Source organism: Camelus ferus, chromosome 8 (genome assembly GCF_009834535.1).
Source record: "Camelus ferus isolate YT-003-E chromosome 8, BCGSAC_Cfer_1.0, whole genome shotgun sequence".
In the NCBI taxonomy this organism is placed as follows: domain Eukaryota; kingdom Metazoa; phylum Chordata; class Mammalia; order Artiodactyla; family Camelidae; genus Camelus; species Camelus ferus.
Window position 1 is genome coordinate 66,605,540 of NC_045703.1, and position 24,422 is coordinate 66,629,961.

The 24,422-nt window shown below is 45.6% G+C and overlaps 1 protein-coding gene across 1 annotated transcript in view; it reads right to left on the reverse strand.

Annotated features, from left to right (window-relative positions):
- The window catches only part of EZR (ezrin), a 46,641-nt gene extending 27,293 nt beyond the window's left edge, over window positions 1-19,348 (reverse strand). Inside the window, exons 1-2 of the mRNA XM_032485272.1 lie at window positions 19,195-19,348; window positions 18,123-18,212 (exon numbers count right to left, since the gene is read on the reverse strand). Of these exons, the coding sequence (XP_032341163.1) occupies window positions 18,123-18,134 (12 nt within the window). The 5' untranslated portion in view covers window positions 18,135-18,212; window positions 19,195-19,348. The remainder of the gene's footprint in view (window positions 1-18,122; window positions 18,213-19,194) is intronic.
- Between the last annotated feature and the right edge of the window lie 5,074 nt (window positions 19,349-24,422).

Below are 24,422 nucleotides of genomic sequence, written 5' to 3' on the forward strand. Positions count from 1 at the left end.
ACAATTAGAATTCCCCAGAGCAGCTTTTCAAACACCCAAGTTCCTGGGCCTCAGCCCAAGAACCTGTATTTCTTAAAGCCACTCAAGTGATCTCAAAGCCAAATGCATGGATCCCTGACAGTGGGCAAGAGCATGGGGGCCCAGAGGCCTGGGCCCGAGCCCTGGTGCTGTGACCTGCTGAGGACTCGCTCCCCCTGATCAGCAAAGAGAGGGTCTGGCTAGGTGGTCCAAGGTCCTTTCCAGCTCTGAAACGCTGGGCCCAGAGTCCAAAGGCCCAAGGTGAGATGCTGGATGTGCGATCAGAGCTGGAGCTCTGGGAATACAGCGAGATGGCTCCTCCTTAGGGGGGCGCGCCGCACGGAATGGGAAGACTCATGAGAAAAGAGCTACGTGACACTATGACCAGCCTGCCAGGAGGCTGTTAGGCTGTTTTCACGGACAAAGGAGAAGCTCACACCTGTTTTCACATTTCCGAGGAGGGGGGATGTAACTCAACAGTCCAGGTTTTATTGCTTCAACAGTCCAGGTTTTATTGCTTCAATGCAACTGCATCTCTTTTTCCAATAAAAAAAGAGAATTAAAGTTGTTAAACCCCAATCTGTTTTTTTTTTTTTTTAAATAAACTCAGTAACAGTTCACCCTATTAAAACGAAACAAATCGACCATCCCCTCTGCTCATCCCCCGGCAGCTGAGCAGTTACCAACACGGGCCTGACAGCAGGTGGTGGGCAGGACCCCTCGGCCTGGCACCCCGGCCATCCCAGCCCCAGCACCAGCCCCAGGGGGCCCCCAGTCTGAAGGAGGCCACTTTCCTGCTCGTTTGTAAAATGAAGTAATTAGGAGCAATTTTATCTGTAAAAGAACTTCCAACTCTAACATTCTGTAACTTAATTATTTGAATGGCTTCTGATACCATCCAAATGAGTGGCTGTGCAGTTTCTGCAAAATGATCTGAATTTAAAGAGAGAGGGACACAGAGGTGACACATGGGGGGCAGGGGAGGGAGTATTTTGAGGTCACATAGCTTAAGGTTCTCTTTCTTTTTTCTTTAACTGAAAGGCTTTGAGCGGCTTTGCCACATTGATGCACATTGTGAAATGTCAGCAAGGTGCCTTAGCCTAGGTTTCCCAGATCGTTCTGCCCACGAAAGTTTTCTTCCATGGACTATCCCAAAGGACCAGCATTTTTCAAAATACACTTTGGAAAACATGATTTTTGAGTCATCTTAGTTTAATTTTATCAAAATGGTATCTAAAATGCCTTCCAAGAATCTGAGAGATGAAGAAAAGATACCGAGTTGACAATAAAATACCAACCACATTTTACTTCTAACCCATGTATGATCGCTGAATTTTTGCTGACAAATTATCCCCTTCATTATTTCCCTCATTTTGGTAAATAAATCTAGTTATGTAATTTTTCCTTTGAGAAATGTCTACTTCCTCCTGAAATACTTGAAAGGTGGTTTAAGATTACCTCTCCAATCATACTTTTCACAGAATAAATCCACACCATCCTGAAGACCAAGACAGGAGGGAAAAGCTCGAGACCAATTCTTCCACAAACTTTACAGACAACCATTTTACATCTTCTTAGACAAACCAATCAGGTTTAATTTTAGTAGCCAGAACACTACAGGGGAAAGTCTGCAGTGATGTTCCCATGTACTCAGGAATCAGGAAACCCATTCAAAGACAAGGAGGTTCAAATGTTTGAATTTCAGGCCATGGATGCAATGATAACAGATTAATCCTTAGATTACCACACCCGCATTTACTCAAAAATTAGTCTGAGGAGAACTGTCTAAGCACCACCAAGATTATATTGAGAGCCCAACCTTTCATAATCATTTAAAATGTCAATGCTTTTTCCAACATTCCAGCCTTCTTCCAAAGGTGCCACTCAGCAACTTCTGCAGCTTTCAAATATTTGGATAAGACCTTCCAAATACCTAGAAAGGCTCTGACAGGAAGTAGTACAGGAAACCTTCTCCCACAAATGGGGGAGAAAAGCAGGGGAGGAGGACGAGGAAAAATTCTCACAAGTGAAGCAAATTACAAAAGCTTTTTCAGATGCTATTTTGGCTCACTTAATTGAATAATTATTGAGACAATATTGTATTTTGATTTTCATCCCTGAGTCATTACTCTTTACAATGGCTTTGCTGAAATGTAACTCACATAGCATAAAATTCACCCATTAAAATGTGCAATTCAGTGGTTTTTAGCAACTTCACAGAGTTATGCAACCAATCCCACTGTCTAACTTTAGAACATTTCATCACCCTGAAAAGACACTCCACGCCCAGGAGCAGTCACGCCCATTGCTCCCTCCCCACCAGCCCTGGCAACCAAGAAGTACTTTCTGTCTCCATAGATTTCCCTATTCTGGACACTAACAGAATTATATAACTTGTGGTCTTTGGAGACGTCTTTCTGTCACTTAGCATAATGTTTTCAAGATTTACCCAGGTTGTAGCATGTATCAGCATGCCATTCCTTTTTTATTGCCAAGCAATACTTCACCATCCAGAGATACCACTTTCGTCTCTCCATTCACTGTTTTTTTTTTTTTGAGGGGGGAGGTAATTAGGTTATTTATTTACTTATTTATTTTAATGGAGGTACTGGGGATTGAACCCAGGACCTCTCGCATGCAAAGCACGTGCTTTGCCGCTGAGCTATACCCTTTCCCTACTCCGTTCACTGTTGATGGCCATCTGGGTTGAGCATCTTAATACTTGCCCTGTTGCTTTAGTGACTGTAAATATGAAACAGCTGAAAAATAAGTCATTGGCGCTGGACTACAGTCAATTTGGTATTCAAACTGAAAAGAAAAAAAAACTTTAGGGGCAGAGATGAAAGAAGATGAATTTTTTAAAACTAAAATTCAATTTAAGCTTACTGTTTCAGTTAAGTTGCAAATGAAAAGATTCTATGTTCAGTAAGAAGGTACCAGCTGCCAAATTGATGCGAACACAGTAGAAAACATTGACTCCTCCACTCCCACGCTGACTCTCTCCTGAAGTCAGAAGTAATCCTGGCCGTGAAATCTAGCTGACGCCTCCACTTTACAAATGAAGAACCAGCCCTGAGGCACTGCCCTACCGTGCGCGGCAGCGGGGAGAACCTGGACTCTTGTTCAGGGTTCTCCCCAGCAAATCACGTTCTTTCCCCTAAATTTTAAGCAGCAACTGAATTGTTTGTCTCACATTTAACTCCAAGGGTGCTGAGCATGCCACAGCCTAGCACTCAATTTCAGTACCCCTCCCCCCAAAATTGTTTTTTAACTGAACACTACCTTTATACTTTCTTGGGTTAACATAAATCCCTCCAGAGCCCCGTCCCCTGTTGCACAAGGAAACGGGGCAACACCAGGCATGTTTCATGACGTCTGGTGCCCCTGAGCAATCGCTTAGGAAATGCGGCCAGCCACATTCTCCTGGGCTCTCAGTGCTTTAGTGGGTCTCAACCTTTAACATGCAAACGTACCTGGAGAGCTTGTTGAAACAGCTTCCTGGGCGCTAGGCCCAGAGACTGACTCAGGAGGCTGGGATGGGCCCAGCTCACAGGCGAGGCCACACCTGGACAGACATTGCTCTCAAGGAAGACACTAGTATCCCCAACATGCAAAAAGCCACAACTCCTTTTGGCAAGACGAATGTATTTAAATACTGCTACTATTTATACTTCATTATGTGAAAATATCTCTAGACTTTGGCTCAGTCCTAGGGTACAGTTACAGACCTCACCTGGCAGAGACAAAGAAAGGGGCTTTTCTTAATGAAACTGTATCCCAAAGGTGGACTCCTATTTTAGTACTCTTTTAGGATCCTGATCTCTTTATCTTTAGGTAAAAATCAGTGTCTATGAACAATGCTCCAACTTAAATCACAGCATTTGCTATGACGCACAGTGGTCATTCACAAATGCTAACAAATAACTAACCTCTGTAAAACATTACCGTTAACTCAGCAAACCTGAATCAGCTTAGTGCAGAAACGCAGACTAGTGACTTTAGCCAATGTAGACGGCAGGGTGGGGAAGCCCCAAAGGCGAGTGGATTCTGCGTGTTTTAGCTCTTCCCCCCTCCATGTCACTCACCCTTTTTAGGCTGTCACAGAATGGCTAATACATTAAAGAGGATTTTGTTTCTATCTATTACATGAAATGAATGCCTGTCTCAGTTAAATGTGCAATGCTGCTCTGAGTAACAGTTTATATAAACAAATTTCAGTTGCCACTGAAAATTCAATGACCATATTTTACATCTAGTTCCTAGTGAGCACACATGCAGAAGTCTCAACTTCTAATTCCAGAAAGCCAGTTGAGAAGCCACCATGTTGTACACCATTCTTTTAAGGATAGAGAAATCAAAATAAAAACCAGTATGTCAAAATATTAAAATGTTATTGTTCAGAGAGAAAACCAGTAAAACAGAAATGTGGTCCTTAAAACACAATTTTTCACTAAATGGGGTCAAGTCCATATCAACCTGACCCTGTACTGGCAAAGACATCAACTCCACTGTCAGTCAAGAGGGAGGCCATGGTCTCTCTTGAAAATGCTGCCAAGAGCAGTAGTCACATGCCACCATGTGCCCGAAGGCAAGCTGGACTCATAGTTAGAAATTTCAGGGATACATGTGTAAGCTCTGGCTCTGAACACTAGACTTCTTGAGGTTTACGGACCTTTAGAGAAGGTATTAAAAAACAGTATAAACTTACCTTACTCATAAAATAACCCTATGGCAAATCTGACCACCAGTGGATAACTTTTTTATTATTCCTTTCTCTCAAGCTCCTATGTATCTTAAGTTTAAATTAACCAAAACACATCGTTTTATAACGTCTTCTTTCTCAAGGTTAAAGAAGAAACAGAGGGAAGGTGAAGAAACTGGCTTGAATCTTGTGCAGCATCATTCAGTCTGCAGCACAAACCGAGACAGATACAAAACTCATATTCTAACTCAGTTTCCATGTACCTGTACACCACTAGGACAATACACCAGCCTTTTATTGCCTAGTAATAGGAATAACAAAATCATAAAATATTGGATCTGACAAGGGTCCACTCGTGACAGCTCCTAAGGTCAAAGTGCTGGCCTGTAGTTCTCGGTCACTCCTCACGCCCAAGGAATCCGGGATGGACTGTAACGCTATTCCTGGGACTACGAGGTTCCGAAAGTCACTGAGAGGGACCTGTGTCAGCCGCTCCCTAGTCTCCTGGTGTCCATCCCGGGGTCCTGGATACCCCATCCCTTGTGACAGTGCTCATTTCCCCAGCAGGAGAATCCGTCAGTGCCGACAGTTCATGGGAATGACTCCAAATTATCTATCAAGAAACTTAACCCACCGCAATCAAGTGCCTCAGGCTAGGTCATTATCCTTCTGGATTCAAACAATCCTTCTCCATGGAGGTGTAAAAAAGCAGCCACTGATGAGTGCCTGCCCAGGTGCTAACTGATAATAAAAAGTAAGGGCAGAACCACAGAGTTCAATGTCAAACAAGCCAATGTGACTATTATAAACCAAGGAACAGTAAATACAATTTCCAGTTCCCGTCCCCAGGGGGTCACAACCCCACGGGGTAGGCACCTTCTCCATCTTACAGAGAGCTGGGCATCAGTTTAAGGAGTATGGAAGGTAACCTAGAGTTAGTCACGACAATCCACACTCATCTCCTTTTCCAACCTGCTCTCCTCTACCCCCATAGGCTAAGCCTACGAGTAAAAGCTAAATTCTTAGTATGCTGTGGACAACAGGGCAGAGTCAAACATGAAAGCTGGGTCTTGGAATTTACCAATAACGTTTATGTTGCAGGTAACTATGTTATATTTTATATCCTATTTTTATGTTATATAAATGCATTTGTTTTAAGCAGAGCAATTAAACTAGGAAAGGTAACTGTTTCTCGAGGTGACTATAGATGGGTATTGCTTGCTGAGAGGTAAAAAGTTATCCCAGTCTGACTACCTTTTCTAAAGGCTGAGAAACTGAGGCTTGCAAAGGTTTATGTAATTTCCTTAACTTCTGGTAATCAGCTACTAAAAAATTCATATTTGTATAGCTCTTAAATGTTATTTTTAAAGCTGTATGTTTCAATACAAGTCAATGATTTGAAACTTTGGAACTGAAAAGTTTGTATTTACAAATTCCAGGGTGAAAATTGTATGAAGGTACACATAAATATATGTGAACAAAGAGCCCAGATCCACTAATGTCCATCGTGTAATTTCAAGAACATGAAATCTCAAGTCTTTCTAAATAAATAAATAGCTCCTTTCGCCCCTGAAGCCACTAAGCCACTTCCTGCCCCCAGACCCACTTCCTGTCAGCCAAGGCTGCTTAACACGACAAAAAGCAGACAAACCAGTCCTGTCTGTGCTCATTAGAACTAGGGAAAATCATGACCTTAGAGCTGGAAGGGAACCGTCTGAGCAGCCCCATTAAAAAGAGGGTCATTTCCCTCCTCTGCTTTAAACCTGGGCTGGGAACAGTTTGTGCTGAGTCTCCCCGCTGTTCCCCAGCTGAGGCACTGCTTTCCGAAGGAGGAAACTGAGTCAGTAAGAAACCGCCTTCCAGGCATCTGACAAATGAAAGGATCATCACTCTTACCCAAGTTCCACGTCTGTGCTGCAGGGTGACACTGGGGGAAACTTTCCGCTAATGGCATATAAAAATTATATCCCTGATACCTACTGGCTGTTGATTTTCAAGATGTTTTTGGGGAGTACCTGTAAGCAGGAACCAGCTTCTACACTGGGAATGACATACACCCTGTGTGTAAATTTGAACCAAAACACTTAGACACTACTTTCCATAGAAAAGGTAAATACAGAATCAGAGAATGCTACGTTCTGTGAAAGAAACCGTTCCTTTCCAGAAACATAAATAATCTAGACCCCTCTCTGGCAAAATAAATGATCTTTCAAGCTCACTTTCTCCTTATCTAATGGGCCTGTGAAGTCCCGCTTCTGCAACATGTCATTTCAGTTTTACTAGATGCATCACACACACTTCAGCACCAATTGAGTTCACTGAAAAGTGAAGGTTAATTATATCCACCAACTTAGGATCCCATAAAAGACGAAAAGGGACAGGGCCAAGATGGCTGTCACACGCCACGGTGGTTCTTAATTCCAGGCTCATAAAGCACAGGAAGTGAGAGGTCTACAGACTAAGCTTCATCACCCACCCGGAGTGCACTGTTTTCTTTGTAAATTTAGAAGTCTGTGAAGAGTTTTCTAACGTGGTGGGGGAAAAGTCTATGAAAGAATGGAAATGTCAAAATAACAGTAATTCCTTCACTAACCTGTTGCTTTAGGGAAGGGCATATAAAAAAAAAGCCACATTGAATCTTGTGCCATTTATAAATCTCTGCCCCTAGTTAAGGTCCCGTGTATATGATCGCTCACACAAATACAGGCCACGTTCGCTGGAAAACTCTGCAGTGTTAAAGAACATTTCTCCTCTAAGGAGCTTAGACAAGGTGTATTTGAACTTGACCAAGAAGTCTTCAACAAAAGCCAATTTCAACAAAACTTATGCTTTCAAACCACCCTGTGTTTCCTAAATTATAGGAAGTTTAAAAACAAAAACCTCTTTAATTTATACTTTGTCACAGTCAAGTAGGTTCCACCCGGAATGGTATCACAATCACGCACATAATTACTTGATGGGGAGTAAGAAGACCTGGCGCGCCCTCTGCAGCAGCCTGCCATCCCGTCGCCCACCCAAGCCCTGCAGCTCGCGGTCTGCTGCATTTCCTTCAGGTCTCACCTCCTCCCACCCCATCCGCAGTCCCAGCACAGCACAGACTGCACACTCATCTCTTAAAACGGCTGCATAAAATTCCACTGAGTAATGCCCCCACTTTAGTGTGCTCACTTCCAATGTTCAGCTCTGAGAATGCTGCTATTGAGACAATGACCTATTTCTAGCTGGGTACCCCCTCCCCCTCCACACACAAAAAATCGTGGGAATACAGTCATAGTGGACCTAGCTGGGAACAAACAGTCCTGTGTGTTTCCAAGTCAACGGCAATGCTGAGTAGAGATCTCCTTCAAAAAGACGTGCGTGGAGGGTGAGACGCCCCAGGTGGGATTAAATCAGTCACTCATCTGACCAGAACACCACAGGTCTCCCAAGAGACTACGGCTCTACTCCAGGATCCATGGCGAACTGCCCCCCAGGACCCAGCAGCGGGCAGCGGGGCTTCCCGCAGCGAGTTCTCAGCCCGAGTCCAGGACTCCAGATCCCAGGGGAAGGAGATGTCCCTTCCCGCCTTCTCTCCCTAGTGACTCGGATTTGGTGACCCGAAAAAGTGACAGCATCTTTCCCTTTCACCCCTATAACGTGCTTTTAGAAAACCATCTTTTTATTTTGGAGAGTTTGAAATAGTCACAGAAGCAAAGAGAACAGCAAGGTGAGCCCAGTGGACCCTCCATCCAGCTCCGACACAGTAACTTCTAGCATTCCTGACTCAGTACTTTTTGCCACTTAAGCTTTTTTTTTTTTTTTGCTGGCACATTTTAAGGCCATCATATATCATCTCACTTGTAGAAAGGTCAGCATGTAGCCCTAATGGACTTAAATTTATTTCAAGCTTATATACATACAAGTTACCTGTACATACAGAACCACCATACTGCTATTACATCCAACACAATTAAAAACTATTCCTGAACGTTTAAAGTTTAGCCAATATTCAGTTGTTCCCCATGGCCTCAAAAATAACTTTTTTAGAGTTGATTTGTTCAAATCACATAATGCCCTTTGCAGCTCTGTCATTATTACATTATATTTCCAAACTGCTCTGTTTGCTCAGTTTCTTAATAAACATGAAGTTTTCCCCACCTTATCTCCCCATCTAAGTCCCACTTAAGTGTCTCACCCAAACAGCAATGTATCATGTAAGCAGACACCTGAACACCCCAGCAGCAACATCCATGATTATTTAACAAAGGCAATGAAACCTCGTAACAAGAATACTACACTAATATATTTTCATAAAGAAGTGGTTCCAATTTAAAATTGATGTTCTAAGCTTTTACCAAGTGATCTGTGATTCAGTGTTCTCTTTAAAAACCTGAGGAACAAGGTTAGATATCTTTCTAAGACCTATTTTACAAAAAACCAATAGATGCAGTAATGGTGCAACAGGCAAAATATTATTCAGAAAGTATACATTTCACTGAACCACAAAGCCTGAGACATGATGGAAGAATCCAAGCAGGTATGTCAAATGACAACCTACTTGTCACCAAACCTACATGGAAACAAGTCCCGGGAGAACCATCATTTTGGCTCATTGTCCAATGCAAGAGTGATTTACCAAAAAACAAAAAATAAAACCATGTCATACTCTGCCCAGTGGTTTGAACTCCTGACCCAAAGAGTCACTGAAAAGAAAGGCGCTCTACGTCTTGGCACAGCCGGGATGAGAACTGCCCGCAGCCCCAGCCCTGCCTGACAGCAGGTATCCGTCTCCACCACAGTGCGGGCTTCTGGAAAGCAGGTACTGCCGCTCCCTTTCTGTTCACGCAAGTATCCCCAGGACCTGAAAACCTAGCACATGGTATGTACTCTATCTGTTGAATGAACAAATGAAATTTTTCGGAGGGATGTGGTGGTCTCCACTATGGGAGCAGGAGAAAAGGGAGGTTAAATCTACTGCATTATTAGACTAAGTTAGGAAAAAAAAAAAAAAAAAAAGAATGCCCATCATGAGATACGAAAGCTTTTAATCAGATTACAATTCAGTAGTTACAAGTGGAGTTGGCCGTGTTTGCTCTGTCCTCTGTGGTGACAGAGAAAAGAGACGGTGCCAGGCACAGGGCCGGGAGCTCCCTGGTGCTGTCCCGACGGGCCTCATCAGAACCTCCCAGGCAGGTTCTTGGATCCTGTTTCCAGATGAGGAAGTTGGGCTCAGGGAGGTTGCGATGCTCGCCCAGTATCACCCGCTAAGAGGCAGGCATGTTTACCTACTGGGACATCCTCCTTGCCTCTATTTATTTGCCAATAAAACAAGAATTTCAAGTTTGTTGTAGAAGAGACAATTAATGCCACTTTTTCCTCCCCTCAGACCACTTGGCCTCTCAGTTTGCTTGTGGCCAGGAAAGATAGAAAGCAAAGAAACGTTGTGGGGAGAAAGTTGAAGTAAACAAAGCAGTAAGGGGTGGACAGCGGAGGGATGGGGGTAGATCATGGTTTATGGTCTTAGATAATGTGGTCTCACTCAAGTAGGGACTGAATTATAAAACCACCTACACTCAGACATCCAGATATAGACAATAGTAGGTCAAAGTTAACTTTAAATGATCAGTGATAAAAAAGCAACTCATTTATATAACATTCTCTTTCCAACTCAAACATCAGGTACAAGTTGCTTTCTTTTAGCATACGCCAGAAATCTGTCATTATACAATGGCTTAGCAAATGTGACATAAGATGCTACCACTTTCTCTATAGAAACTAGACCCGCCAGAACCCCAGCCTCGTCTAAAACATGACCTCAGCCCCAGCCATGCCTGCTCCTTGGTGACCACACTCACGGTACCTGTCCAAGCTAACACTGGCTAACCAGATTCTTTGCACTTTGAGAAAATTTTAAAAATTGGAACCAATGGGGTGGATCTGCTTCCAAATACTATGAGGTTAGTCAGTAAATATATGCAAGTTTTAACAAAGGCTTAACAGCAATTATTTTCATCCTAAAGCAGGAGTTGGCAAATTTTTTTGGTGAAGGACCAGACAATAAATATTCTAGGCTTTGTGGGCCATATTTGACATCTGCTGCATATTACTGTTCTTGTTGTCTTGAAAAATGCCTTTTGAACTTGTAGAAAGCAATCCTAGCTGGCAGCCCATACACAGACCACAGCCAGACGTGGCCCTTCCCTACCCTGTCCTAAAGTAAAAACAATTGTGTACAATATCTGATATGACAAGTTTTGATACAGTTTTAAGCTTGAACTTCTCTCAGGCAAAAATAGAAAAGAAAACCAGGTTGTGGAAAGTGACTTTAAACTTAACAAAAACGTAAGCAAATCTGATATGCTGGTTATTGTAGTTTCATCCTCAAGTGGTATTTATTCCCTTCTTCGTAAAAGTTAGATCAAGGTCAGAAAGTTTTCATTTTTCTTTAAAGATTTGTTTTCTCAAATTTATTTGATTAAAAAGATTATGTTAATATACTTTTCTATTTCCTTTAAAACAGCATTACCATGTATCTATAGGTGTCAAAGACTTGAGGAATGGAATGTGAATCATAATCCAAGGAAAATAGAACTGATCATCACTTCTGCCTGAAATGCCCTTCTGCCTTTGTGCATGGGTGAGCTCCTATGCATCCCTCAACACCCACTGAAGCATCCCACCATCTGGGAGGCCTTCCCTGGCTCTCTAGGGCACACAATCTTCTGCATCTCTATTACCACACTTACCATATACTACACTGCAATTCTTTATTTACATATCTGAGTCCCCTATTAGACTGAGAATCTCTTCAAGGCAAAAACTTGTCTTATTTTTACAGTCCTGACATCCAGCACATAATGGCATATAAAAGGACTTCAATAAATGAAGAAGGAACCCAGGTGGCCTACAGGGGAATTCTGACAACTAGAAGACACAGAGGATGAAAAGAAGATAGAATATTCCTTTTTACTAAATAACTCAAGTTTATTTCACATTCCTGTTTCCCTTGGAAGACCTATCGATGAACTTTATCTGGTTTAGAGTTACTCAGGAACTAAAATCTTTAATTTTAGCTAGAGGTAGCACTGAAAAGTTTGTAAAATATGTTTCAAGGGAAAAAAAAGCACACAAGAAATAAAGCTTACAGCATCTAAAGATAAACCATTTGGATTTCATAAGTATAAGCTTTGCCTCAGTTTATTTTATGCAACATTCTTTCCATGTAAAAACTTATTTAACTCCCATTTTACAGATGATAAAACTGAGGTTCGCAGAAGCTAAGTGGCTGGCCAAAGTACAGGTAAGTAGTAAGTTAATCATGAAATTATTCTTTTTATGAGTTCTTTTCTTTTTTATTTTATTTGGAGAAATTGTGTACATCAATTATATGTTAAGCATTCTATTCAAAAGTCCTCAACTCACATATAGCACAATGTTTTCTTAAAAAAAAAATTTACAGAAGTCTAGAAATAAGACCTGTATTCTTTAATGAAAAGTCATGGATGGTAAATATGTCAGAAGGACAACAGCGCAAGCTTGTGGTCTCTTCAATAAATACTCCATATTCAATCGGTAGTGGCAGACACACATTTAGTGTTTAAATTAAAAACTGACTGGAGTAGTTGGAAAATCCCAAGTGTAGTTACTACTGAAATGGAAACATAAGGGATAATTCAAAACACACTCACTGATTTTGAAAAGACTGACTTTTACTGCTTCAGATTAGAGCAGAAGTCTAAATACTGTATGAAACAGGCATATTGAGTCATCCTGAGAATCTCCAAACCGTCAGATTCACAGAGGTTTATGCCTAAGCTTAAAAAAAAAAATAAAAAATTAAAGAATTAAAATAATTCACTAAGAACAGTCAGACTGCTTTCCTTTCCCAATTTGTTAAGTACTAATGAAATTATTCAAAAGTTTATTAGAAAGCACAATATTGTTATTAGGATGGTAACTACAAAGAGAGGCCAGCGTGGAAGGATAAGAGAAAAAAGAAAAGAGGAAAAGAAATGGGATCTCTTTCTTCCCTGCCATTCAATAGGAAATGCTGGCCTCTTCCCCTTCAAAAACAAAGAGCCAAAATTTGAAAACTCATTGGTTCTGCCAAATTAAGCACTGGGACTGGACTCCCTGCAGAGTACGTTCACATCCGAGAGTCCACTGGGTATCTTAGCTGGAGCCAGAGCCCCAGCCAGCCATCTCCCTCCTCCCACCCCAGCCCCGGTCCAAATACCAACGAAGGCACGGGTGGCGGCGCTGGGGCTGGGTTTCCTCTCCCAGGCCCGTGAGAGCCTTCCCTGAATGGAGGCTCCGGAATCGCACTGGGCTTCGCTGCTCACACACAACCACAGTATCAACCCCACCAGGCGGGCCCCATCACACTGCTGGGGTCCAAGAGAAAGGAATATATAAACACTGCCCTTTTGCTATGAAATCATCAGTTCCCTAACTCCGGGATGCATCAGAACAGCCTGCGAATGTATTTAAAGTACAGGCGCCAGGTGCTGCTTGCCCCAGAGATGGGGTTCAGCAGGACTGTGAGGAACCAGGAATCTTTACACCCCTGGATAATCATGCACACCCAAATCTGAGAACACTGGACTAAATTCGTCCTAATTTTTAACTAAATGTATGTGTATAGTGTGAACATACACTCAGGAGAAACATAAGGAAGCTGCTGGATCACTTTTACATTATGTGGGTTTAAGAATATTCTAATAAGGTTGGTATCTGTATATACTCTGGCTGGGGCAGTGGTTATAATGATGAAAGAAGGCAAGGAGCTCCTTCATCAATCACACTCACAAATTTACTAACAACAAGTACATACCAAACTCTTAACCTTCCCTCCACACCCAGGTCTTTATCCAGGCTCCTTATCTCAGTGAATGGCCCCACCATCCACTCAGTTATGCAAGCGGGACACGAGAAGTAGCCTCGACATGGCCCTCAGCTCCTCCACACCAATCCATCACCAGGTCGTACCAAGTTCACCTCCCAAAGTAGCCTCAACACCGCCCTCAGCCCCTCCACGCCAACCCATCACCAGGTCCTACCAACTTCACCTCCCAAAGAGCTCCCAAATATATCCAGTTCTCTCCATCTGCATCCCGCCCTTTGGTCCTAATGGCCACCACTTCTTACCAATAGTAACTTACTCTAACAGTCTACCACCTTGCCACCTCCTGCCTCCTATGATTCTCGCTGCAGCTGCAGTGACCTTTCAAAAGGCAAATCTGATCAGATCACCTCCTTCCAGTCAAAACCCTTCAGTGCTTCCCCCTAAGTTAAGCCCCAAAATGCCCATGTCTGGCCTATGTGACTCTGCGTAACTGGCCCTTTTTCCTCTCTCACCATACTGGCCTTTAACCACAGGGCCTTTGCACAAGTTGTTCCTGCTGCCTAGTATGTTCCTTGCCTCCCTCCTTCACCTAGAGAACACCCCTTCATTCCTTACATTGCTCAGCAGTCAAGACTTACTCAGGGGTGTGTTCCTGACCCCCCTGAGAACTCGGCCTACGACCACCACCATATATATGTCATCAAATACACTCAAGTCACTCTATGACTATTTTCTGTCTCTCTCACCAGACTGTAAATCCATGACGACAGGGACTATTTCTGCGTCTGCTCATCTCTGTGGCCTCAGCATCTCACTAGTAACTGCTGAACTAATGGATGAACGTACAGACAGACTCACTGTGTCCAGTGTGACAATGACAGATGACTAATTCCAGCCAGTGCTTCTCACCCCCACACGGGAAGATCATTGCTGCCTAATTCACCATCTGCCCATGGTGAAGGAGAGGTATGCAAAAAACAGATCCCACGTGTCCTCCTCAATTGGGAGGTGGAAAGTCTATCAGTATATTCAGTAAATTCTGACCCTGTTAAAATATTTAGTGGAAAAGATTATGTGTCCCCAGGGAGGCAAGGTCACCTCAGAAAGTACCTTAAAATTTTGGCCCAGGGCAGAATCTTGGACACTTTCAGAGTTTTCCTCCTGAAGGGAGAAAATCTACTTTTACACCAGAAACTTTCATAGCGACACTTTAGGAATGAATGGCTAAGACGTCCACGGGCGCCACTTAAAAGGAAGTTCAGACTGAACTTCTCAGAAAACAGCTTTGAGAGCTGGGCCTTGAACATAACACCCTCCTCATGCCTAAGCCGGACTGCAGGGGTTTTCCTAAGGCCCCAGGTGCCCCACCTCTGTCACAATGAAGAAAGGAGGTGTAGGGGGAAGGGAAGGAGAAAAGAGCCCACAGGTCACCCTCAGCTGAGCCATGGCCCTAAGCACAAACTCCACCCCTCTCCCCAGGAGAGGACCACCTAACGCCAAAAAGCAGAGGGCAGGGTATCTTCTGGACCTCAAACCCTCTTCCTTGGAAGTCGGCCAGTAACAGGAGTTGAGCCCAAAGCAGCTATGGGAAAAGCAAAACCAGACAGGGAACCGCAGCAGTCCCTTCCCTGGAGTGCCTGGGGTGGGAGGGGGGATCGCCCCGTGGCCCTAAGCAGGCCTTCTGGGTGAAGTCTGCCCACTTCTGCATCAGATGGTCTTCCTCCTGCTGTGTCCCACTTTACCTGAGCCTCTTTCCCTCTTCGACGGCTCTCAGCGAGTTTTCCAGCTCCTATTCCAGTGTTTGTCTGTGCCTGGGCTCAGGTCCCAGACTGTAAGCTCCCCGAGGACAAGGTCTGTTGCAACCACCTGTGCGGTTCCCTGTGCCTTGTGCATGGAGCTGGGCAACAGATGCTCCCCAAATGGGCGGACACCCAATCTTTTTAACAACTGGTGACCAGAGAAGCAATGTTAAGAGAAAAAGCAGCAAATAAATATTTACGAATACAATCGCCCACTGACTCTGTTTAGACATACCAGTCAAAAGTACTTTGTGTGCAGAATTGAAGAGATCAGGAGGCCCAAACCCTGACTATGCGGACCTAGCCATCTTTATTGTTTGCTCTCAATCCTGTTGTTAAAAATTATCACAGGAAACCACGTAACAAAATCCTTAGTTTGGGCTTGAATAATAGGAATCAGTAACGCTTTGTTCTAAGGACAAGTCTATAGAGCTTGCTGGTGGAGCCTTCAGTTCTAACATCTGCGGAGGAAGCAAAAAACGAACAAAAACTAAAGCCTCAGAAGTACCATATCAGCCTGTAAGCTCTTCTCAGTGACTGTGGGGTGGCCGTCACACAGCGCAGGTGGAGAAAGGCTCAAGTGTATTCATTTTACAAGGCAGAATCTCCAAGACCCTCCCCCACCAAAAAGGGGTCAGGCAGGAACTTCCAGTGACAACAGCTGTGGCTCACATAAAAGGAGGGAGACCTCACAGTTTCCACTAGTTGGAAATAACTGTAAATACTATATAAAACATGGTCGTTCAAAACCTTACTCTGGATATTGGGACCGTAACATACAAGGATGTCACAAGTTACAGATGGCTACTATCCTGTAGCATGTTTCACTCTGTCAGAAGAACATTTTCTGAGTTTCTGATCCAACATAAAAGACCTTTAAAGCCAAATGAAGTGAAAACATACCTGCTGTAAAAAGCAGTCTTAACAAGGGAGGACATTCTGACACAGTACAACACAGGAACCTTGAAGACACTGTTCTAAGTGCAAGGAGCCAGACCCAAAAGGACAAATACTGGGTGATTCCTCTTACTGAGGTCCCTAGAAGAGTCAAACTCACAAATAAAGTAGAGGGGTGGTCGCCAGGGGCTGGGGGGAGAGGGAAATGACAAGTTAGCGCATAATGGTGCAGTTTCAGTTTGGAAAGATGAAAAAGTTCTGGAGACGGATGGCAGTGATGGGTGCTTTACGGTATCAATATACTTGACATTAGACTGTACACTTAAAAACAATTAAGGTGGTAAATTGTATGTGATAAAAATTTTACCAAAAAAATTTTAAAAAATTACAGATTATGAGAAATGAGAAAAGTAGTGACAGGAGACAGGTTTACTGACTTTTTTCTGACTGATATTTTAAAAGATGAACTCCGCATCTTTTCTTTTAGTGAGAAAAAGAAGAAAAAAGAAAAACCACACCAGGAAAGGTAATCCCCGATCACTGCTCTGCATAACACTGCACAGGGCTGTGCCCTGAATAAGGCGTGATGTTTAGGACAGTTTTATCTCACAGGAATTGAAAAGCTTGAATGTCACGTGCCGCTTGCAAATTTGAAATGAAAAGAATTTTGTGTAGGAAAAAAATTTTCTGCATTGTGCATGAGTCATCTTGATGATGTACTTAGGCAAAAACTCTATTGGCTTTTGAATTTTTTAGCATATTAACATTAATTTATTTAACCTAACAGTAAAATAAGACTTTATTAATAAAGAACTCCTTTCACAGAACCTAAAATTTAACAGTAGAAAACACTTAAGCACTGACTACAGAACCAACTTGTTTGAAAAACTATAAGTAAATTCCATACATATCTTTTACTGCGATTTTTAATGAATCCAAACGTTTTCTCCACCATGAATGAAAACTCAAAACTCTTCTCCCCAGTGTCTAGACACCAGTTCACCTGTGTTAGAGCAGGTGGAACAGATACAACCTTCTAAGAGCCTGCCTTATTCCCACAACTTAAATGGAAGCCATAAAGCCTCAGTCTGGCCAGCAACCCAACCGGGATGGCAACATCATCAGATTCAGGGGGACACAGGTGTGGGCACAGCAGTGCTTCGGTCAGCTGATGTTTATGATGACTATCAGGAGGGCAGGACTAGAGAGCCCCAGGAGCCTCCTTATCACAGTCCGGGGCTGCCTCCCTCCATCTGCAATTCAAGTTCATCACTAAACCTTTCAGAGAGAGGAATCCTGCTGCCACCAGCAAATTCCCGGGGTTAAAAGAGCACAGCTACACGGGCCTGTCGTAAAATGGGACTGGAACGAAGCTGCCCCTAGAAAGCCACAGTCTACTCTGCCAGATGCCCTTTAAAGCGCCAAAGGAAGATGTGGGGTGCGTCTGGTTCCACACACTTGAAGGGACTCGGAGTTGGTGCACTTCGTCCGAAGCCACCTGACTCTCCATACGATTTAGACAACTTTTCTTTTTAAGAAACTTTCAAGTTGCATTAGAATTCAGTTTTCAAACAGACCGAAGCTGTGTAAAAGATTTTAATTTTCATGAAAGACCCTAACTACGGGGGGAGGGAAGGGGCGGGGGGGGTGGCTCGCAAACAAAAAGACTAGAGAGAAAAGCGTCAGAATCTACTCCAAGAGTTCCACAAAGGACCGACAAATAACAAAGAGGGGATACAATTCCCTACTCCTGCGCTCTCATCCGTTTAGAAGAGAGCCCCGCTCTACAAAGAACTGCTCCAATACCTCGCCCAGGTAACTCCACTTGAGAATAAAGCCCGAAGCATCCGACCCAGCCCAGGAACTAAAGTAGGTTACTTACTGGTTTCGGCATTTTCGGTTCCTGATGGGTTTTCCTCAATCCCCTGGAAACACACTCTCCAGCAGCGCTGAAACGGTTCTTTCTCCCGACCTGGATGGAGGCAGAGGAGACCCCTTTAGAACGCACAGCAGCCCTCCTGCTCCTCCCGCTGCCGCGCCCCGAGACTCGGCGCCCGCCCCGCGCTGCTGCTTAAGAACCAGCCGGGCGGGCGCCAGGATGAGTCACCGCCCAACCTGCAATTACCGCGGGCCGGGCGGGCGGGTCCTGCGCGGAGGGGGCGCGGGGGATGGCGGTGGGGAGGGGCGGGTACCCGGGGGGAGGGGCGGGTACTCGGGGGGAGGGGGCCGGGTGGGCGGGCCGCGGAGGGCGGGGAGGGGTCGGGGGATCCGGTGGCGAAGGGGTGGCCGGGCCTCGGGGGCGGGGTGGGGCCGAGGGGCGGGGGGAGCGGAGCCCGGCGAAGAAGGGTGGAGTAGCGAGCGGCGAAGGGGCGAGGGGGCGCGCGGGGTCTGGGCGGCAGGGAGGGATCTGGCGCGGGAGCGGCCGGGGTGGGGGTCCGCCGAGGTCCTTCGCGGAGCTTCCAGGAAGCCCGCAGGGAGCTCAGAAGACGGCACGTTTCACTTTGTGAAGCAACCGTTTGCCCCAGGGCTGAAACTGCAACCGTCAAGCCTTTGAGAAACACTTTATAAAAACTGTCCCCGGCCAGTGGATGCGGGAGGGGCGCGGGCAGGGGACGCATCCACGCAGCTCGGGCTCTGCTGGCACTTTGTTTGGAAGGGGGACCGCAGGACACAGAGCGGAAAGAGGAAGGTCGCGGAGCAGCCGGGGCCGCCACGCGGGCAGGTTCAGCTTCACCTGCCGGGTATTTGCGCCGCAGGGGTAACTGTGCTCGGGACCGCGAGCCCGGCTCCCCTTGGGAACCACCGGCCCGGGGCTCGCTCGCCGGCCGCCCTTCCGCCGGGCGGGCCTGGCACACCTGCCGTCGAGTTCCGGCCACGGTTCCTTCCGCGGAGCGCGCGGCGCGAACCCCCTCGACCCCTCCCCCCGCCGACCCCGGGCCGCGCGGCCGGCTCACCCGCGGCTCCTGCAGAGGACGGCTGCGCTCCCCGCTGTCGGCGAGTCCGTGCAGTGTGCCCAACGCCCGCGCTCCCAAGAGTCCCCAGCGGGGCGGGGTCCCGGGGCCGCGCCCCTAACCGCCCCGCCCGCCTTGCGAGGTGCGCCTCTCGCGCAAGATGGCTGCGTCGCCTCCTAGGCCCGGGGGTGCTCCCAGCTTCCGCCTGCCCAGGCCCCCGCGCCCCGGAGGGCCGCGGAGACCCGGGCAGGGGACGCCTTCCGTCTCCCAGCCGCCCCGCCGCCTCTCGCCCTCGTAAAGACCTTTCCCTCTTCGCTGCCTGTCCCTTTGCCCTTGGAGAACTTTGCCGAATTTGACTCAGTTCCTGAGAATAGATGTTAAGTGTGAGATTGTTCCGTTGTGGACAGAGGGAGATCAAGAAAATGTAAGCCTGGTGGAGCCAGCGGTCCCCGGGGAGGTACTGGGCCGTTTGAGGTGGGGCTTGCCCGGTGGTCAGGTCATTTCGTTGTCCTTTCGCCGGGACCGATGCGGGATTCTGAGAACCTGGGACCTGGCCGCTGTGTCTCCGCGCACGTGGCCGGTTGGTCTCCGCGCTCAGATTCCGTGGAGAACGACTCAAGCCTAGAAGACGCTCCATCCCCGAACGCTCTGGTTAAAGGACACATTTTTGGCCTCGTTGATTTGACGAAGCTAACGGGGAAATATCTCCATAAGGATTATAGGAATTATATTAAATATTTTTTACAAATGGTTCTCAAGAGGAATTAAACACACAAACACACGGACTTCGGTGGCCAGTAGGATTTGTTGCGCAGAGATTCGAGAGTTAACTCTAGAGCAGTGGTTCTCAAAGTGTGCTCCCCAGACTAGCAGTAAGTAACAGCATCACCTGGGAACTTGCAGAAATGGAAATTCACAAGTACTTCCCCCGAAACCTACGGAGTCAGAACCTCTAGGGCTGGGGCCCAGCAGTGGGAAACTTCAAGCCCTCCAGGTGATTGTGATGTAGGTTGAGACCAGAAATTTTCCTGAATTCCTTTCCTGGGCTCACCACTAACTCCCTGTTTGAGTTGAGTGAGTTATTTAACTCTTCCACATCAGTAAAGTGACATAATTATGACACCTGTTTTCTAGGGTTGTTATGAGGATTAAAGGAGTTAATACATGCAAGATGCTTAGAACAGTGTCTGACACATAGTAAGCACTCAAATCCATCCTGGTACGGAGAGTAACCAATGACTTCAGACAAAGCACCAAACTCCCGAAGACTCAGTTTCCCAATTTGTAGAACAGAGATACTAGTAACACCCCTACATGGGCTCATAGATATTAAATGAGATAATGCATGCAAAGTGTTTAATCAGGCCTCCTAGTAAAACCTAACCTGTCACAGGGATGGACTGCTTCTGGGGTACTCTTCATCACCTGTGACCTCTGACCCCCTCCCAGCTGCAGGTCCAGGGCATTTCAGAGGTCCAGGTGAGGAGGGACGCCTTTCCTGAGATTTGGCAGTCCTCTATTTGAGCAAGTCTGTTACCTCTTAAAAAAGAAAGGAAAAAAACTTTCTTTCAAAAAATGTAGATGTAAAGGGACCTGCAGTAGGAAGGAAACTATGAAAGATATTTCACCTACAGTGAAAATGGCTCAGATTGGGCATGTCACTCCTCGCTCACTCTATCTCCACGTCTTATCACTGCCTGGAGCCTTGGTAGCCATTTTTGATCCTCAACTGCTGATAGGATATGCCTCTAATCTAATGTTTTATCTTGCCCAGTTTTTAGTATATTGTCTTAACTGGATGCTTGAAATAGCAGTAGTCCAAAACCTGGAGCATTTCTGCACTTTATCCTTCAGGGGAATGCTAAAAAATGAACTGGCTTGTGACAGTGGTAAAAAATGAAAAGATCACAGGTTTCAGAAACACACAGGGCCAAGTCTGAATCCTGGTTCCAGCACTCACAAGCTGGTCACTTTGGGCCAGTCTCACCCTGACTGAGCCCCCACCTCTCCATCCATAGACTGCAGATAATAATACATATTTCATGGTGTTTTTGTATCACTGAGTCATATAATGTGAGCATTCAACGTAAATTCAACTTCTACGTATACTTTTCTTGCATAAGTTATGATAGTGAAGAGTCATGTTTTGTGTATGCATTCCTCATGTCTCGCACTACTGGAAGCACGCATCACACGGTATACTGCGTGCTACTCTGCAGGTTTTTATCCCCCCACAAAAACATTTATACTATATCCTATGAGTGTTTTAAAAGGATTTTCCAAAGGTAATTTATTTTCACCTGCCGTTAGAACCTAAGCCCCTCCCCAACACACACACAAGACAGAACTCTAAGGAATCTCTACGACAGTTGCTTAGGATGGTGGTGCTGAATCAGGCGTGCATTAGTATCACTCACAAAGCCCCCTCTAGAAGTCATGGTGAACCCTGGGATCTCCGTCTTTAACAAGTCTCTGGATGAGTCTGATGTACCCCAAGACTGGAGAACCACTGATGTAGGGTGTGGCAGGATCTTGCCTCTCCCTTCACCCTTTTGTGAAGTTATTCCCCCATTTTGTAAGTCATGGTTCTGTTCACATATGATAATCAGTGCCCTGGAAGGAAGTAAGGAAACCTGGAGCCGGGAATCTGAGATACCGTTCCCTGCCCTCACCTAGACTAGCTATTGACCTTGAGTAACTTGCTCCTCATTTCATGGTTTCAATTTTTCAGCCAGAATGGGGAAATCAGACATCTACCCATGAGCCTAGGTGAAAGGCTGTTGGTAAATTGCTCAAAGTTCTTCAGGTAAGGTTACAGGAAAGTGAGTTCACGCAGCCCTCACAGTCGCTTTAGACACAGGAAAGGCCAAGAACTGTCTGCCCAGAACATCCACATCCCCTGGTTGTAGGCTGCCTGTCGGGTCACCTCGGAACCTGTCTGCATGCTGGTGCCAGGCTAATCTCAGCCAAGAATAAAAGCTCACAAATGTTAGGACAGTCTCTAACCTCTGTGGTTCAAAAGAACAGTCAATAGGCAATAGGGAAATATACAGCGCACCCTTGGCAAAACAAGGATTTGTGTTATCTTGCAGGACTCAGTAACCTCGGATGAAAACTCGGGACAGCGGGTGAAAGAGCACGAGAATGAGGAAGGACTCAGGCGGCCAGAGAGGTGGCCCCTCTGCACTGTGCCTAGAGATCATTTTTAAGGGCCTTCACCGGCCAGTAGTCTGGAAGGAGACCCTTGGTACCATATTGAGGGTACAGCTCGTATAATTTGGGTCCACTGAGAAGAATCCTGGCCACTAGATAGTCCATTTTAAATGTTTCTTTGGCTTATTTAAAACTTTGCATAAATAACCTTAATTTTTATGCAGAAGAATATTAATGATCACACTTGTTTGACCAATAAACTCCCAAATATCATAGCTTCTTTTATTATAATTCTTTTTACCTCTGATCTTTTATGAGTTTTAAAAAAAATTTTTTTCCAGCTTACAAGTGTGTTGTATGTTGAGGTAGTGGATTGGACCTTAAACAGCATCTGTTCTGATACCCACATTTTACAGAGGAAAGGGACCCGCAGAGATTGAGCTGTCTTCCCCCCCTGCACCCAAACTGCGGCTGTCAAGGTAGCCAGTGACGTCCGTCTTGCTAAACCAAGGGGCCAAACTTCTCTTCCTCATCTTACCCTTCTAAGCAGCCCTGGACACATGTAGCACTCCCTGGGAACATTCTGTTCTTAGGCTTCTGTTTTTTTCTCTCTCCCCTCTCCTGGTTCCTTCTCTGAAGCCGGCTCTCCCCTCCTGTTCCTCCTCCCCCAGCCTCTCACTGCAGGCTTAGCTCTGAGCTCATTCCTGGGCCCTTATCTGTGTACATACTCTTCCTGGGTCATCTCATCTGATCCCAAGGCTTAAATAACATCTCCAGCTCTGACCTCTCCCTCGAGCGACAACTGTGTACTTGGTGCCTCCAGTATTCTTGATTTTTTGAAAGCTGCCCCTCTTCCAGCCCTCCCCTTGGCCCTGAACCTAGAGGTCAACCTGAATTCCTCTCTTTGCCTTGGCCCTACTCCATGCTCCATCCCTTGGGCAGGCTAGCAGGTTTTAGAGTAAAATTCAAGCCCCTTCCCTGGCCCCTTGTGGTCCGGCTCCTTCCTGCTTCTCCCGCTCTGTCTCCCATTCTGCCCCCCCCATTCTCCCCCCACCCCCCATTCTCCCCATGCTCTGCTCCAGGTGTTGCATGATTTGTTCTGTGCCTCAGGGGTCTAGGACTTGAGGTTCCCTCTTCTTGGAATGCTCTTCCCTCATCTCTGCCACCCTGGCCTTTTCTAGTGTTCCAGTCTTTTGCCCAAATACCACTTCCTCTGAGAGTACTTCCAACCTCCCCCTGTGAAATGCTACCCCTGGGATCATTCCTTGCCACTTCACCTGATTTACTGTGTTGAGAGCAGTTAGCACTCTCTGCTATAGACTTGCTTGCATCCTTATTTTTGTCTCCAGCACAAGAATTGAAGCTCCGGGCTGTCTTGTTCCCTGCTATGCCATCAGTAGCTGAAACAAGCGCCTAATAGTTGTTTAATAAATATTTGTTAGATAAATAAATGAAGGAATGAACACTGCTAGTTAGTACCAAAGCCAGGTAACTCAGATTAGTTTTCTTTCCAACATAGCATACTGCTGTCTGCTGGACTGCTAACCATGGAAACGATTCACTTACCTAGATCCACCTGCCAGATCATCATCAAAAACTGGATAATGTGGGGGAAAAAGCACATGCACACACAACGAATTCATCTATTTAGAACCTTTCTAGGTTTCTCTTAAAGTTTATGCATTCCGATTTTAGTTGGGGTTCTCACTGGTTTGATTAGCTCTATTCTGGGCCCAGCAGATTAGGAGGGAGGATGCAAGGGGCACGCAACCACCCTGACAGCAAAGAGGCAGAAACATTACACACAACAGGCAGTCATTCAGAATACAGCCGCCTGGGGTCACGCAGCCCAGGGACACACAGGTCCCCTCAGGAGTCTGGAGGGCACAAGGGAGAGCCTAGGGCATTGACTGGTGTTCAGAAGGGTAGTTTTCTCAGGAAAGGGGTGTACTGATGTTTGGTCTATGCTATTAGAAAGCATGTTATTTTGTAACTTAAAAAATTATAAAACGTGGAACTCTACCCAGGGCCAAGAAGGATTGTTGCCGCGTGTGGAGGTTCACCTGTCCCCAGGCGTC